General features: G+C 39.3%; 1 protein-coding gene across 2 annotated transcripts in view; it reads right to left on the reverse strand.

Annotated features, from left to right (window-relative positions):
* The window catches only part of MERTK (MER proto-oncogene, tyrosine kinase), a 111246-nt gene that overhangs the window by 51018 nt on the left and 43323 nt on the right, over positions 1 to 16905 (reverse strand). For both annotated transcript variants that reach the window (XM_072770239.1, XM_072770238.1), the window contains one exon: positions 458 to 544. In XM_072770239.1, the coding sequence (XP_072626340.1) occupies positions 458 to 544 (87 nt within the window). The remainder of the gene's footprint in view (positions 1 to 457; positions 545 to 16905) is intronic.

Consider the following 16905-nt stretch of genomic DNA (forward strand, 5'->3'; position numbering starts at 1 on the left):
AGGACAGCAGCTAGGGAAGACTCGTGCCCCCATTCCTTTAATCGATGCCCTAAGCCACCCCCACCCCTGGGAGCTCTTCAAGGGGGTAACAGGGACTAGTTCAAGGTGGGAGAGGGAAAGGTGAAAACCGGGGCTAAGAAGATCAAGGGTAGACATCTTAGCCTATTCTCAGACTAAGCAGAACTAAACGAGCTAATGTTTATCAAAGACTTATGCACCAGGCACAGTTATGAGTGCTTTTACTTGTATTATCTCATTTAAGCCTCAAAAAGAAGTAGATTCTGTAATTATCCCTATTTTGTACTGAAGCCAAGGAGGTTAAGTGACTTGTCGAAGGTCGCAAAGGAAGTCAGTGGGGAAGACAGGGCTCAAGCCCAGGTAGCTGGCTGCAGGGCTCATGCTGCGTTCCCTGACCAGCTCCCAGGATGTGCTTGAGGGACTTGACTTTGATATTTACCTTTGATGTTGATCTGCACACCCTTGGACACGGTCAACCCTTTGTCATTGTGGGCTTCACAGCTAAAGACTGCTGTCTCGGTCAGACCTGGAAAGGAAGGGACTCGTGAGACCAGCCACCGAGAAACAGGCTGCAGGGCACCAGACTCCTATGGTTGTCTTAACATTCTTTTACTTTTTGGTTCATTGCTTCAACCCATAAACGCAAAGTTAATATTTAAAGTGTGCTGGTGGTTGAAACAAACCTGGGATTAAACCTTAGCCACCAGGAGCAAGTCAACTGTGGGCCTCAGAGGCAGCTGTTTTTCATTTAAATGCTTTCTTTTTCCCAGATGGTGAACTGTTAGATGACAAAGCAGTAATATTTAGACTTAAATTTTTGCAAGGAGGTATAGGAATCTCTGGCCCCAATATCAAGAAGAGTGCTTTTTGAGGCTCACCTGGATGATCCCCTACTGCTTAGCCACACAGTACATATGATACTGCACACTAATGACATTTCAGGACACCAGACATAGTGGGATAAAAGTCACAGTGCTTAACCATTTCAGATGGTCTGTTGTAATGAATCCCTTTTTAAATTTATTTTTTAATTTTTAAATGTTTTTAAGATTATTTATTCATGAGAGACACACACAGAGAAAGGCAGAGACATAGGCAGAGGGAGAAGCAAGTTCCCCTCAAGGAGCCTGATGCAGGACTTGATCCCAGGACCCTGGGATCACAACCTGAGCCAAAGGCAGATGCTCAACCACTGAGCCACCTGGGTGCCCCAAATACTTCTCTTAATGGTAAAAATTAGTCTGTTCATAAATAAGTATTACATAAACACAATACGTTATGATTACTTGAAGAGAAGATGGTAGTGTTGAATGAAAAAAAAATTCTATAATATCAGAGGTTTGAAGACATCTTAGAAATTTTAAAAAGTAGTTGATTTATTAATTTTAAATAGAAAGATGAGGTAATCCAGATATTGGTTTCTAAGACTATTTGCCAATAAAAGGAAATGAAAGTCTGGAGAAATGGTTGATTCTCAGATTGGAGCAGGAAATATATAAGATGAGCCTGGAATAAAATTTAACACAAACGCCATGTAACACACGGACACACAGACACACACACACAGTGATGGGGGGATGACAGAGAAACAGAAATCAACTAAAAGAACTCCTAATAGCCAAAGCTGTAACAATTTGATCAAGAAAATAAACAAAGTAGCATTGGATTGTAACCTGAAGTATAAAATAAATATTTACAAGTCTATATTGATACAAATAAATGATTAAATAATGGGGAAGAAAAGACAAATCTCTCATGTAGAAGAGTTCCAAATAATTTATGTGGATTCTTTGTCCTGAAGGTGGAGGACCATAACTCCCAACCCCTTAAGCATGGGCTGCACATAGTGACTTCCTTCCAAAAAAGGATAATACGAAAAGGAAATAAAAGCGAAACTTTATTTTTTAAACTTGAGAGTTGAGAAAATGATAAACAGTACCTTGGTCATATGACCAAGGTCAATACCACTAAGTTATGTTGACAGAATGTATCCTTGATATGGTGTAATGAAAGTGGCCCTCCCCCCCCGGGCAGTCTTCCTCACCAAAACATACACCCCAAGTCTATGCAGGAGAAAAATATCAGATAGTTCAGACTGTGGGACGTTCTACAAGAAACCTGACCAGTATTCCTCAAATCTGTCAAGACCATTAAAAACAAGTTAAATTTGAGAAATTGTTACAATCAAGAGGAGCCTAAAGAGACAAGACAACTAAATACTGGATGAAATCATAGAATACAAGGGTATTAGCTAAAAACTAAGGAGATCTGAGTCAATATAGACTTGAGTCAATAATAATGTATCAGTATTAGTTCATTAATTATAACAAATATATCACACTAATATAAGATGTTAATAATAGGAGAGCGTGGGAGTGGGGTTTATGGGAAAACTCTGTATTATCTCCATAACATCTAAAATCTAAAACTATTCTAAAATTTAAAAACAGATATTTGCTTCTTTTTCTTTTTTTTTTTCAAAGCACAGCCATATATACCATCTAGTAGAATCTGGAAACTTCTCTGTGTCTTGTGGCACAGAATTCACATCATGAACTGGAGAAAGAAAAAATTCTTGAAAATGTATCTCCATTTGCTTCTTTCCTGAAAACCTTACTTTGTTTTCTTCTATCCATTATCCATTTACTTGTATAAGAAAATTTCGACCTGATAGTTTTAATATTCAAAGCTTGTCACTAACAGTAATTAAATATTTGAAAAAATAAGGAGGAACAAGCTGCTGGGGGAAGACCAGCCCTAAGTTGGGCCAAATGGCCAGAGAACCATGTCTGGGAGAAGTTTTAGGAAGAAATGTGAACCTGATCCCTTTTATGTTGGCACTTCTCTTGAGGTTTAGAAATGCACAGAAATACCAGTGTCGGTGGGCTCTTGCTCCTTTCCATCCAGATGGAAGTTAAGTTAGGCACCTGAGTTCTGCTAACTAGACATGGTCTCTCAAGAAAAAACAAACCTATGTATCTCTGTCCTACAATTCTCTGGTGACTTTTTACTTCTCTAAAATAATGTTCTGTCAAAATAAGACAGACACTTCAGGTATTTTAATTTTCTGAGGTAAGAAGTATTTCCCTCAGATTGGAAGAAAATCCTATTTGGATGGCTTCGATTCTCTTGACAATTCCAAGAGCTAAGAAACTAAAATTTCAGGTAGGAGCCATGACTTTTCACATTTTTGGTCACTTCCTTTTGAGTGACAGATGAAACTGTTAATAGTTTGTGTGATGGTTTAAAAAATTTTTTTATTTCACTGAAGAGGAATATTTATGTCAAACTCATTAACCACATGTATAAAAGGACATCCTTTAATACCCTGCCTTGGGGGTCTTTGTATCTTCTGCTTATATTCCTCACAAATAACTTTGAAAAATATATGGAGTTCTTATACATTTTTGAGGTTTGCATCTTAAATGTTTTATGATTTAAACAGTTGCAAAGAAAGTAATTTCCGGTACTCTGACATTTTAAAGTAAAATTCCCTTAAAGGTACCTATGTAGCATACCCATTTAGGGATGGGAGACCCTAAATCACCCACAATGATTGTGGGTGAGAAACAATTTTCTCCCAGCAGCCAGAAGTTTCCATCATGATTTTCTATTTCTCCTGCAGCATTTTATCCAAATGGCACTAAGTATTTGGGTTTAGAAGTCATGATTAATGACCTTACAACACTTCTTGGCAATCAAAATACACATATATGTTAAAATTGGGAAAAAATATCTTCTAGATTGATTATTCTCAAAACTTTTAGGGTACAACTCATCAGGACAATATATAGAATTATTATTATTTTTTAAAGTAGGCTCTCCTGATGTGGGTCTTGAACATATGACCCTGAGATCAAGACCTAAGCTGAGATCAACAGTTGGATACTTAATTGACTGAGCCACTCAGGCACCCCAACCACGTATATAATTCTTAAACATAAATAGAAGAATTTTACTGGAAGGGCAACTCCTTTGTTGAACAAAATTTGGAATTTTCTATGTAGTGATCTGGAAATTTCTTAACCTGAGCCAAAGCACTATAGCAGTCACTTTCCAAGTGAGATTTGGAAACTCCTGGGGATCTCAGAGGCCCTTTTAGGAGTCCTAATGACGAAAACTATTTTTGAAAAAAAAAAAAAGAAAAGAAAACTATTTTTGTAATAATAATAATAATAACACTAACAATAATAAGATGTTATTTGTCCTTTCTACTTTCTTTCTTTCAGGAACATGTGATGGAATGTTCCAAAAGAATTTTCCAGAGGCTGTATGTTGTGTGATGATGTCATTAGCTCTATCAGTAATAGAGGATGTGCTTGTATATTTTTATGCTTTGAAAGTTTTATTTTAGTTTCTGAATTAGAAACCAGAAACTACTACCAGTAGGTAGAACTCACATAAACAAAACCTTTTTGGTTCTCAATAATTTCTAAGATTGTAAAGGGATGTTGAGACCAAAGCATTTGAGAACTGATGCCCTATGGTGACTCCAGATAAGTCAGGGAGAGGTCTTTCTTCTTTTGCAAAGTGAGGGAGAGATGACTGGGAAGCTGCAGTTGGAAAAGAAGCACCGACATAGCATTTGGATTTCAGGAACTTTGTCAGGCCAGATTTTACAAAAGAAGCCAGACATCCCAGATGAGAATCAAGACCTCATCCCTCTAAACCACTGCTTGGTGCCCATGCTGCCAACTATTGTTTCACAGTCCAACCTGTGACACTTTGGTTTTCATACTTAAGAATCACTTTTAACCTTCTAGGTCATAAGCTCTCAAATAAGATGCCCATTTCACCAGGCTCCATGAATGTGCAAAACTTGGCTCATATTTAGAAAAATAGGCTTTGGCTCAGAAAATACAGTTGCTTTGCAATTTATATTTTTTATATAGTCGAGCTAAACATAGTTATTTGACTTCAATGACTCTTGTCAAAACTCTTGGGAAACACTTGAGTACAGGATACAATCACATTCCAAACTGGTCAGGAGGGGGAAAAAAACAAGAAGATGGATTCATTTCATAAACTCCTTTGACAAGCTATAGATCCCTAAGTAAGACAATTGGGGTCCACTGTTATTTAGAGCTGCAAGGTTTATCAACGCCCAAAGTGAAACCACGTGTCAGGAACATGATGTTAAGGTTAAGTGGGAAGTTGCTTTTCCTTTTTGTGTTTCTTTTCAAAGTGCACACAAAGTCAGGAAAACAATCTCTAGCAAATTCTCTGGCACAAGAAATCCACATTAATACAGAATGGCCCAGAAGGAGCTAAATCATGTATTACAGCAGTTCTTCCTGGGCACTGAGGTGGTTATTGCCCACAGGCCAAACAGATGCCAGCAGCGAGAAGTTTTTAAATCAAAGTTAAATTTCTCGAAAAGTAGGTGGGCCAGAACTTTTGAAGGCAAAATACAATTTTCTTTGCTTAATGTACTCAGTTACATATACTTCCTCTGTCTAATGGCACTAGCTTCCCAGCTAAAGACTCATGCGCAAGCCTGGGTTGAATACAGCATGTGCTGGGAAAGACTGTTTCCTCTCACTTTCCTCTTCTCTGTCTGGATGAATAATAACCAGACTGGAATAGACCTTGAAGTTTTATAGCCTGGGCCCTTGTGGCTTTCCAGGGGAAAAAAAAATCATCCACCCCCTTAGGTTCCCACCCTACTACCCACTCTCTGCTCTAGCACCGAAGCCTCCAGTCTTTCTGAGCCATGTCCTCTTCCAGTGGGCCACCCCCTTTTACTCTGTGACATCTCACCTAACTCACATCATGATGGTTCATGCCCCTCTTGCTTGGTCTGCTGGTTTAAAAAAAGACAGCCTCTGACACAAGGTCTGAAAGATATTTTAAAGAACATTCAGTAACAGGATGTTCCCTTGAGGGAAAAACAGTCAGAATTGCTAAGAAAGCAACTTCTAAGAGCACCAGTTGGGCCAATTCTTTGAGTTCTGGATAAGCAACCCTTTCTTTTCTTTTTCTCTTTTTCCTAGAGTAAAATAGGCAAAGCAGTGGAAGCACAACCTGCATAATGGAAGTTGCTTATTAACTTGGAGCACACTATCTGCCCTGAATTCATTCATTCAACACATATTTACTGAGTACTTACTAGGTGTCAGATATTTTCCTAGGCACTTGGGGTATATCCATAAAGAAAAGAGATCCTCGCCCTTACAGAGCTCGAATTCTCAGAGGGAAGTAGGTAGGAAATAATAACCTATACAAATAAGTAAGCTTCATACTCTATTAGAAGGTGATTAGGGCTATGGAAAAACAGAAAAGGATCAGAGGGCCAAGGGTGGGTGGGGAAGTGGGCTGTGATTTTAAATATTCAGGTCAGAGGTGGCTTAGGGAAATGTCCTCAGAGGAATGACTCTGAGTAAGGGAATGGGCTAAATGCCAGGGTGGGGTGTGGGGGGAGAGGTTGTTCTGGGCAAAGGGAACAGGCCTTTGCTTTGTCTTCTATGTGGGATGGTAAACCTGGAGCATTGAGCAGAAGATCAACATGATCTAACTTGTGTTTTATCAGGATCATTGCAGGGGCCACATAAAGACTAAACCTTAAATAAGTAGATTCCTTACTAGCTCCAAATTTTTTCCTAATCTGAAAATGGGCATTAAAAATGCCTAACTACATCACAGCTCGCTATGAAGTTCAAGATCAATCTTTACAGAAAGCATTGTGAAAATTATGAATTGACTTGTATCAATTCTAGTCATTGTTAGTGTTGTTATTACAACGAATATTATTAATTCTATCCAACTAACTAAAACATAAAGCTAGCTTAGCTATTTTCTAGGTGTGGATTTAAAAATAAAATGAGTATTTTTAAAAAATAGAAACCAGGGGCGTCGGAGTGGCTCAGTCGGTTAAGGGTCTGACTCTTAATTTTGGCTCAGGTCATGATCTCAGGGTCGTGGGACTGTTGGACTCTGCTCAGCGTGAAGCCTGTTTGAAATTCTCTTTCTCTCTCTTCCTCTGCTCTTACCCCTGCTTGCATGCCTGTGCATGTGCGTGCACACATATTTGCACTCTTTCAAGTAAGTAAATAAGGGCAGCCCTGGTGGCTCAGTGGTTTAGAGCCACGTTCGGCCCAGGGCATGATCCTGGAGACCCGGGATCAAGTCCCATGTCAGGCTCCCTGCATGCAGCCTGCTTCTCCCTCTGCCTGTGTCTCTGCCTCTCTCTCTTTCTCTGTGTCTCTCATGAATAAATAAATAAAATCATTTGAAAAAATTTTAAAAGTAAGTAAGTAAATAAAGTCTTGAATAAAAACTAGAAAGATCAGCATAAGTCCACCACTCTTGATAGAAAGGCAGCTCAAAACTGACAATGAGATAGTAACTACTGCATATAAAAACATAAACATTTTGTAATAAGTAACATTTGAATTATTCCTATAGGTTGCTCCTGTACTAAGGGCCTTCCACTCATTATTTCACTGGATCCTCATAAATGTTCTATGAGGCACATGCTGTTATTATCCCTATTTTCTACTAGGTAGTTGAGTAACTTGCCTAGGGACACACAACAATGAAGTAGTATTAGTGTGCATGTCATAACTAGGGATCTCAACCACTAAACTACCACCATTAAATACCATATAGCAAAATCTTTTGCAGTTTGGTTCTTTATTTTGGAATTTGGTTTTGCTCAAGACAAAGCACTTTTTAAAAACAAAACTTTGGGGACATCTGAGTGGCTCAGCGGTTGAGTGTCTGCCTTTGGCTCAGGGCATGATTCCAGGGCCCTAGGATCAAGTACTACATCAGGTTCCCTGTGGGGAGCCTGGTTCTCCCTCTGCCTATGTCTCTGCCTCTTTCATGAATATATAAATAAAATATTTTAAAAAATAAAAATAAAAACAAGACTTTGTGTGGCACAGGGCAGCTCTGTCGGTTGAGCCTCCAACACTTGATTTCGACCTGGGTTGTGATCTCAGGGTGGTGGGATCAGGCTCTGTACTGGGCTTTGGGCTCAGTGTGGCGTCTGCTTGTCCCCCCTCTCTCTCTCCCTCTGCTCCTCTCTTTGCTCATGTACACACTCTCTCTCAAATAAGTAAAATCTTTTAAAAAATAAAAACAAAATTTTGTTTTTGAATAATTTTTAATTTATAAGAAATTGCAAATAGTACAGAGTTCTTGTCACCCTTCACCAGCTTCCTTTAATGATAAGATCTTACATAATCATAGTACAATGCCCAAAACTATGAACATGACATTAGTACAATACTATTTAAACTCAAGTATAGACCATATTCAGATTTTACCAATTTTTGTTCTGTTTAATTTTGGGGTGTGTGTGTGGGGAGGGTGGTATACAGCTCTATGAAATTTTATTACAAGTACAGATTTATACTACTTCAGCACCAAACAAACAAACAAAAAAACCCAAACTCCCTCGTGTTTTAGAAACATTCTATCCAAGCTAATCCCTGATTAATCATTATAACTTTGTCATTTTGAGGATGTCATATAAATGGAATCATACTGCATATAACCTTTGGATTGGCTTTGTTGACTCAGAATGATGCCCTTTAGACAAAGTACTTCTAGCTCATGTCTCTTAAAGACAGAGGAAAAAAAAACCCAACTGGTATCAAGAAGAAAAAAAGCATATGGCCTTCCTGTCCACAAATGTGCTTGCTCAAAGCAAGCATCAACAATCAGGACCTTTTAAACCACGTCCCTACTTAGCACTCTCTTGGTAGAGGGATTAGAAAAGTTTACTTCGGGATGCCTAGGTAGCTTAGCGGTTGAGCTGAGCCTTTAGCTCAGGGCTTGATCCCGGGGTCCAGGGATCAAGTCCTGTATCGGGCTCCCTGCGAGAGGAGCCTGCTTCTCCCTCCCTCTGCTTATATCTCTGTCTCTCTGTGTCTCTCATGAATAAATAAATAAAATCTTAAAAAAAAAAAAAAGAAAAAAGAAAAGTTTACTTCAGGGTTAATTTCAAGACAGAATGGCCCCTCCCTGCAAATACGCACAGTTTTACATCAGCATGTGAAGCACAGACCCCGTCCCTGGCATTTCTGGTCAGAATGGCACCTAGTTCCTTAAACATGAACTTTTAAGATGGGCTCAGGTTATCACTAAACATCCTCAAAATGAAACACAGATGTAAATAAGAATGATGTTTTATGGTTGTTTTATAATGTTACAAAATTCAGGTGCTTTGGAATAGTCCACAGATAGCTGACTTGATCTAACTTGGTGTGTCCAGCACCAGCCCTGTGGTCAGAAACCTACACTGTTGGCCCTTCCTCCATGGACTTCCTTAAGCCCTCTGTCTACAGAATGGGTGTAAGAAAAATGCTGTATTAATTTCACAGAACTGGTTAGAAATACAAATGAGAAGAGATGAGAAGTTTACATCCAAAAGCAATTATGAAAATACAAGTTACTTCATTTTTTTTTACAAGTTACTTCATTATCACTATGTTCCTTTGTACCAGTGAAAGGATCTCTGACTCTGTGTCTGTTCATAATTCGTTTGTTCATTAGTTCATTCATTCATTCACACAGTTCTCACGTACCAGGCATTGTCCTGGGTGATAGGGCTAAGGTAATTAATAACTAATATTTAATAATCACACTGATCAATAATTCAGGGTGGGGAGTCGGTAGATGGTTGTGCTTCCATGTGGTGGGGAGGTACAAGCATTATGGAAGAGGCACTGCGGATACACAGACAAGGAAGGGGTGTCCAGAAAGGTTTTTAGAAAAGAAATACATAGAGGTACAAAGATGTCCACATGAGTAACAATACCAACCAAAATAAAACAACCTACATGCTCATCAGCAAGGGAGTGGTTAAATAAATTATAGTTCACTCATGCAATGAGGCAACTACCATAAATAGTGAGAGGCCCACAAGTACCTATATGGAAAGATCTACATGTCTTGGCCATCTATGTGTATATGTACATATGAGTATATTTAAGGGAGAAGGGCCTAGAAGAAAGTGAACCAGTGGCTCACATTGTGTGTCGTCACACACATTGTGTGTGACAACTATGTAGGGAGTGAATGTGTGGAGATTCAAGGACTCTTGCCCATTTTGCTTTGGTATGTTGTTATGGTTTGAATGTTTTACAATGAAAATGTGTTCACATATTATTTTTATTATAACAAAAAGTCTGAAATTGGGACCCCTGGGTAGCTCAGGCAGTTAAGCGTCTGATGATTTTGGCTCAGGTCATGATTTCAGGGTCATGAGATGGAGCCCGCATCTGGCTCCATATTCAGTGTGGAATCTACTTGAGAGTCTCTCTTTCCCTCTTCCTCTGCACCCCCACCCTCGGCCTGCACGTGCTTGCATGCTCTCTCTTTCAAATAGTAAACACATAAATGAACAAAATAGAGCAGCTATAAACTGCTCTATTTCTATCTTACTTTTATCTTCTCCTACCAAAGGAAAAAAAATCTTCAAATTAAAAAAGGTAAAATAAAAATTGTAATGAACTTGCAACCCCAAATAGGTTATGGTTGTGAGACTATATAATCATTTAGAAATAAATCAGGTCTCCAATCTGAGACAAATTATACTTAGCCTTGGGTATGAAAAGAATTTGCAGATCTTTTCTTTCTTTTTTTTTTTTTTTTTTTAGATTTTATTTATTTATTCATGAGAGACACAGAGAGAGAGAGGCAGAGACACAGGCATTTGGAGAAGCAGGCTCCATGCAGGGACCCTGATGCGGGACTTGATCCCAGGACTCCAGGATCACGCGCTGGCCCTAAGGCAGGCACTGAACCGCTGAGCCACCCAGGGATCCCCGAATTTGCAGATCTTATCACAGAAACACACTTCTACCTTCTAAGAAAACATGCAATAGAGGAATAGTTCTAGATGAACAGAGATTGACAGATTTTTGTCCCTATTTTCCTAAAGAAAAATGGCACTGATCCTGGTAGTACAGAATCATTGAGAGAGAAATCCACCATAAAACTCAAGAGAGGGCTATCAAATTCGTGCCTGTAAGAATGCAGGAAATTGTCACATCTGGTTTTTTGGCTCACCTACAAGTCTGGTCTGATTTCAAAATGAATTCCAAGCTGATTTCCAGACTTTCTGTAATAGCTACTTGTCTGATATGGTGATAACATCTCAGAAGAAAGAGAAGTAAATAGGAGGAAAATAAAACCAAGCATATTTACTAGTGGTTGAACAACAGCCAAGAAAGTTGATTTAATGAACTGATGTCAACTCAGAGTCTGCCTTTATCAACATGCCACTGGACTCTGCCCTCAGAGTGGAATCTAGATTTTCATCAACAACTTGGATGAGACACAAAAGGCAGCTGGCATAAAGCAGGGGGCGGGGGTGATTTGTTAATTGAAGGAAAGGACTGAGGTTCCAGATGGCCCCAGTGGGCTGGGACAATTGTTTAAATTTTATAAGGATAAATGGTAGGCTGAACTTCCAAAAATAATTAAATATACAAGAAACAGGAGAAGAACTTTGATTTTGCAGTAATTGAGAAGAAAAAAGACCTGAGGATTTCGGTTAAGTTCAATCTCAACATTAATCAATACATTAACCTTCATCAAAAAAAGTAATGCAAACTGCATTACCAGAAATATTGTGTACGGGACGCCTGGGTGGCTCACCGGTTGAGCGTCTGCCTTTGGCCCAGGGCATGATCCTGGAATCCCAGGAATGAGTCCCATATTGGGCTCCCTGCATGGAGTCTGCTTCTCCCTCTGCCTCTCTCCCTCTCTCCCTCTCTCTCTGTGTCTCTCATGAATAAATAAATAAAATCTTAAAAAAAAAAAAGAAATATTGTGTACAAAACACTATTTTGCAGCTTCCACTGAACTTTATGCATGTCTTTCAAAATAACATCAATGCTACTAAACTCTTTCAGAAAATAGAGGAGGTAGGGATACTTCCTAACTAGTTTTATGAGGTTAACAATACCCTGATACCAAAAACTGACATCTCAAAAACAAAATTATAGACCATTGCCTTCATGAGCATTGTTGTACAATAAAGAATTTAGCTTTTGTCCCTTATAATTTCCTGGGTGACAGGGGTAGCTTTGTTAGGTTTATGACGTGACTCACAATGGGCTCCTAGAAAACCTCAGGATGAAGACTGGTCATCAGAATGACCAGCCATGTGATGAGAGGGTTGAGGGGGTCTGGAGACTGTGTCCAATCACACGGTCAATGATTTAATCAATTATGCCTATGCAAGGAAACATCAATAAAAAGTCTGCACCCCAAAGCTCAGTGGAATGTCCTTTTCCTGGATGTGCCAAAAGGGTGACACACCCTAATTCAAAGAGGAAAGGGCAGGGAAACTCTGCATGTAGGATCCTCCCAGACGTCACCCTAGCTATACCCTTTGTAATAAAACTGTAATCGTTAAGCACAGCACTCTCCTGAGTTCTGTGAATTGGTCTAGCAAATTATCAAACTGGAGGGGGTCATGGGAACCTCCAAATTTATAGCTAGTCAGTAAGAAGTGCAGGTGGCCTGGGGAGCCCCCACTTTTGAGGCTTGTGGTTGGCATCTGAAGTGAGCCTTGCGGCAGACTTGGGCAGTTTACTTATCAGAACTGAATTTCAGTATACCCGGTTGGTGTTACTCTAGTCTGGCAGTGAAACAGAATAAAGGTAAATGCAAAAATCCTTAATTAAGTATTAGCAAATTGAATCCACCACAATACATCATGACCAAGTAGAGTTTATACCAAGAATACAACACTGGTTTAACATTTAAAAATCAAATCAAAGTAATTTGCCATATTAGGAGAATAATGAAGAAAAACTATATAATTATATGATAAAAAGAATAAAATTTTTGGCAAACTGAGAATACAAGGAAACTTCTTCAACCTAATGAAGGGCACTGACCAAAACCTAGTTTATGTCATAGTTGGTGACTGGGACGGAGACATCAACTCTCCCCACTTTTATTCAGCATTGTGCTAGAGTCTTGGCCAGTAAAATAAGGAAAGGGACAGAAATAAAAAGATAAGAGCTGGACAAGTAGAAGTAAAACTGTCTTGATTTGCAGGTGACATTGTCTACAGAAAAAAATCTAAGGAATCTACAAAGCAACAACAAAAAAACTCTCTTAGAACTAAGACATTAACAAGGTTGTTGGATATAAGATCAACATACAAAAATTCATTTATTTCCTATATACTAATAGTAAACAATTGGGAAATGAATTCCAATGTGCTACTTACCAGCATCAACAACATAAAATATAAAAAAAATAACTTTAATAAGTGACATATAAGACCTCTACATCAAGAACTATAAAAAATTGCTGAGAGAAATTAACGAAGACCTAAGTAAATGGACAGAGTATTTTCTTGGATTGGAAATCTCAATATTATTAAGATGTGATCTCCCCCTAAATTGACCTATAAATTCAATACAATTGTAAACAAAATCACAAAAAACTCTTTGCAAAAGTTGTTAAGCTGATTCTAAGATTTTTATGAGAATAGGCAAAAGACTCAAAGTGCTACTTCAATGAAGAGGATATACGATTGGTCTATAAGCACAAGAAAAAATTGCTAAAATCTTTTCTTTTTTTAAGATTTTTTCATTTATTTGAGAGAGAGAGACAGCACAACAGTGGGGAAGGGCAGAAGGAGAAGGAGAAGCAGACTCTCTGTTGAACAGGGAATCCAACAAGGGGCTCAATCCCAAAACCCTGAAATTATGACCTGAGCCAAAGTTAGACACTTGACTGACTGAGCCACCCAGGTACCCCACTAAAACCTTTTCTAAATCTAAATTAATTAGACATTAGAGGAATGAAATGCAAATTTAAAATTTACCATTGTACATCCACTAGAATGTCTAAAATGAAAAAAAGCTAACCATATCAAATGTTGGCAAGGACATGGATAGAGCAACTGGAACACTCATCCAGTGTTGCCAGGAATATAACTTGGTACAACTTTAGAACACAGTTTGGTGGTTTCCTTAAAAATTAAACATATGCCTCTCTCTCTGTGTGACTATCATAAATAAATAAAAATTAAAAAAAAATTAAACATATGCCTAGTATATGATCCCATAGTTCTTCTCCCAGGTATTATCCAGGACAAAATAAAATTATATGGCTCCCAAAAGACTTACACACAAGTATCTGTAAGTCCTTTATTATAACCAACAGTCATAACCATCCCAAATGTTCACCACACAAAGAACAAAATGTAGCATATCAACACCATACAGCCCTGTTGGTAATAACAACATACTACTCATACATCAACATGGATGAATCCCAAAAACATCATATTGAGGGAAAGAAACTGGACACAAAAGAATATACACTTTATGATTCCACTCATTTAACATTAAAGAACTAGCACACTAATCTGTGATGACAGACATCAGAATACGACTGCCTATGAGAGATGGGGACTAATGGGAAGGGAGTATGAGGGTAATGGCAATGTTCTGCCATGACTGAAGTGTCTACATTGACATGCGTGTCTACATTTATCAAAACTCACTGAGTCATGCATTTAAGTTCTATGCACTTGCTGTATGTCCATTTTATCTTAATGAAAACAAAGTTTTCTTTACGAGACTCAGAGCCAACATCCTAGAAAGGGTAGGGTATATTTTTCAAATTGACTTTGTTTGGCTTTTTCAATTTATTTATTTATATTTAAAAAAAAATTTTAATTTAAATTTTAGGTAGTTAACATACAGTGCAATATTGGTAGAATTCAGTGATTCATCCCTTACATACAAAGCCCAGTGCTCATCATAACAAGTTAGTGCCCTCTCTAATGCCCACCACCTATCTAACCCATTCCCTACCCACCTCCTTTCATTAATCCTGAATTTGTTCTCTATCATTAAGGGTCTCTTATGGCTTGTTTCCCTTTCTCCTTTTTTTCTCTTCCTTCTTCCCATACGTTCATCTGTTTTCTTTCTTAAATTCTACATATGAGTGAGATCAAATGGTATTTGTCTTTCTCTGACTTATTTCACTTAGCGTAATATACACTAGCTCCATTCATGTCATTCGATGGCTGAGTAATATTCCATTGTGTATACAACATCTTCTTTATCCATTCATCAGTTGATGGACATTTGGGCTCTCTCCATAGTTGATAATGCGAGAGAAGGTAATTGCAAATGACATATCTGATAAAGTGTTAGTATCCAAAATCTACAAAGAACTTATCAACCTCAACACCCAAAAAACAAATATCCCAGTTAAGAAATGGGCAGAAGACATGAAGAAATATTTTTCAAAAAAAGGCATCCAGATGGCACATGAAAAGATGTTAAACATCATTCATTCATCATCAAGGAAATACAAATCAAAACCATGATGAGATACCATCTCACACCTGTCAGGATGGCTAAAATTAACAACACAGGAAACAACAGGTGTTGGCGAGGATGCAGAGAAAGTGGAACCCTCTTGCACTGTTGGTGGGAATGCAAACTGGTACAGCCACTCTGGAAAAAAGTATGTAAGTAAGTAGCTTGATTATCAACTCTTTGGAGAAACTCAGAGCCAATTCAGATGGAAGCAGAGAAAACCATAGTATTCCTCGTGGTGTCAGGAGTTGGGAAAGTGATTCAGAGATAAATCCAAGGAGCTGGCATTTACTTGCTGCTCCATTCTCACCATGAATATTCAGTGAGTGCTACTATGAATCAGGCACTGCCTTGGGACAGACAAAGTCCTTGTCCTTGCTGAGTATATAGTCTCTGAGAAGACAGACAAGGAAGCTAGACAAATAAATGGGGGGAGGATAGACTGTGACGGGTGCAGTGATGGAGTCCACAAGAACCCATGACTGGGGGGTCAATAAAGAGGTGGGGAGGACCTAAAATAGTTGAATGACCAGGCAAGGTTTCCTGGAAGAATCTCAGTTGTATTATGGGACAAAGGGCAGGCGGAAGAATACTGTAGGCAGACAGAAGAAAGAATGCAAAGGTCCTGAGGCAGGAAGGTGGGCCACGTGTGTGAGGAAATGACAGACAATCCGGATGACCAGTGCTTAATAATTAGGGAGGAGAAGGTGAGGTGGGGTGGGGTGGGGTTGGAGAGTTGGACAGTGGCCAGAGCATGCAGGGCCGATGGACAGGGGCAAGAATGACTCTGAATGACTGTCTATGACAATGGGGAGCCACCAAGGATGATGGATTCAAGTGAGGACAAGGGTGGAAGCAGAGACCAGTTAGGGAGCTACTGCATTAGTGTTGGTAAGAGCTGGCAGTGATGTGGAGCAGGGTGCTGCAGCACGAATGGAGAAAAAACAGACTGAAGACACACGGTAGAAGGCGGGACAGAACTTGCTGATGCATTTGACATGAGAAATGAGAAAGAGGAAGGATGGGCCAATGGTGATATTTGCTAAGATGGCGAATTCTGGGGCAAAACAAGTCTCGTGGGGGAGGTGGATCGAGAGTTTCATTTTAAGGTGCCTATGTACCAGCAAGTGAAAATGCCAAGGAGACAGTTGGGGACATGAGCCTGAGGCTCAGAAGAAAGGGCTGGGCCAGAGATATAAAGCTCAAGACCACATCACACAGGCAGTATTGAAGCCAGGGACACAGAGAACTCTCCCGGGGCAGGGGGGGGAGTGGGGGGGGGAGTGTCTCAGAGTGAAAAGAAGTGGGTTCAAGGATGAGGCTGTCAAGGGCAGAGGAGGAGCAGTGGAGAGGAGTGGGAAGGAAGCTAGGAAGACTGTTTCCAGAAGTTCACCCCTGTGCTCACAGTACCTAGAACAGCCTCTGGCATACAGCACTCCCTCGCCACACAGTCGCTGAATGCATGAAGAAAGGAAGGATTTAGGGGTTGGTACCTCTGCCAGATGTTGCCAAAAGCCGCGATGAGAGAAACCAAAGGGGAGCCTGTGGGCATTAGAAGCATGGGAAACAGCAAGGC

The sequence above is a fragment of the Canis lupus genome, chromosome 12 (assembly GCF_048164855.1).
Source record: "Canis lupus baileyi chromosome 12, mCanLup2.hap1, whole genome shotgun sequence".
Classification (NCBI taxonomy): Eukaryota; Metazoa; Chordata; class Mammalia; order Carnivora; family Canidae; genus Canis; species Canis lupus.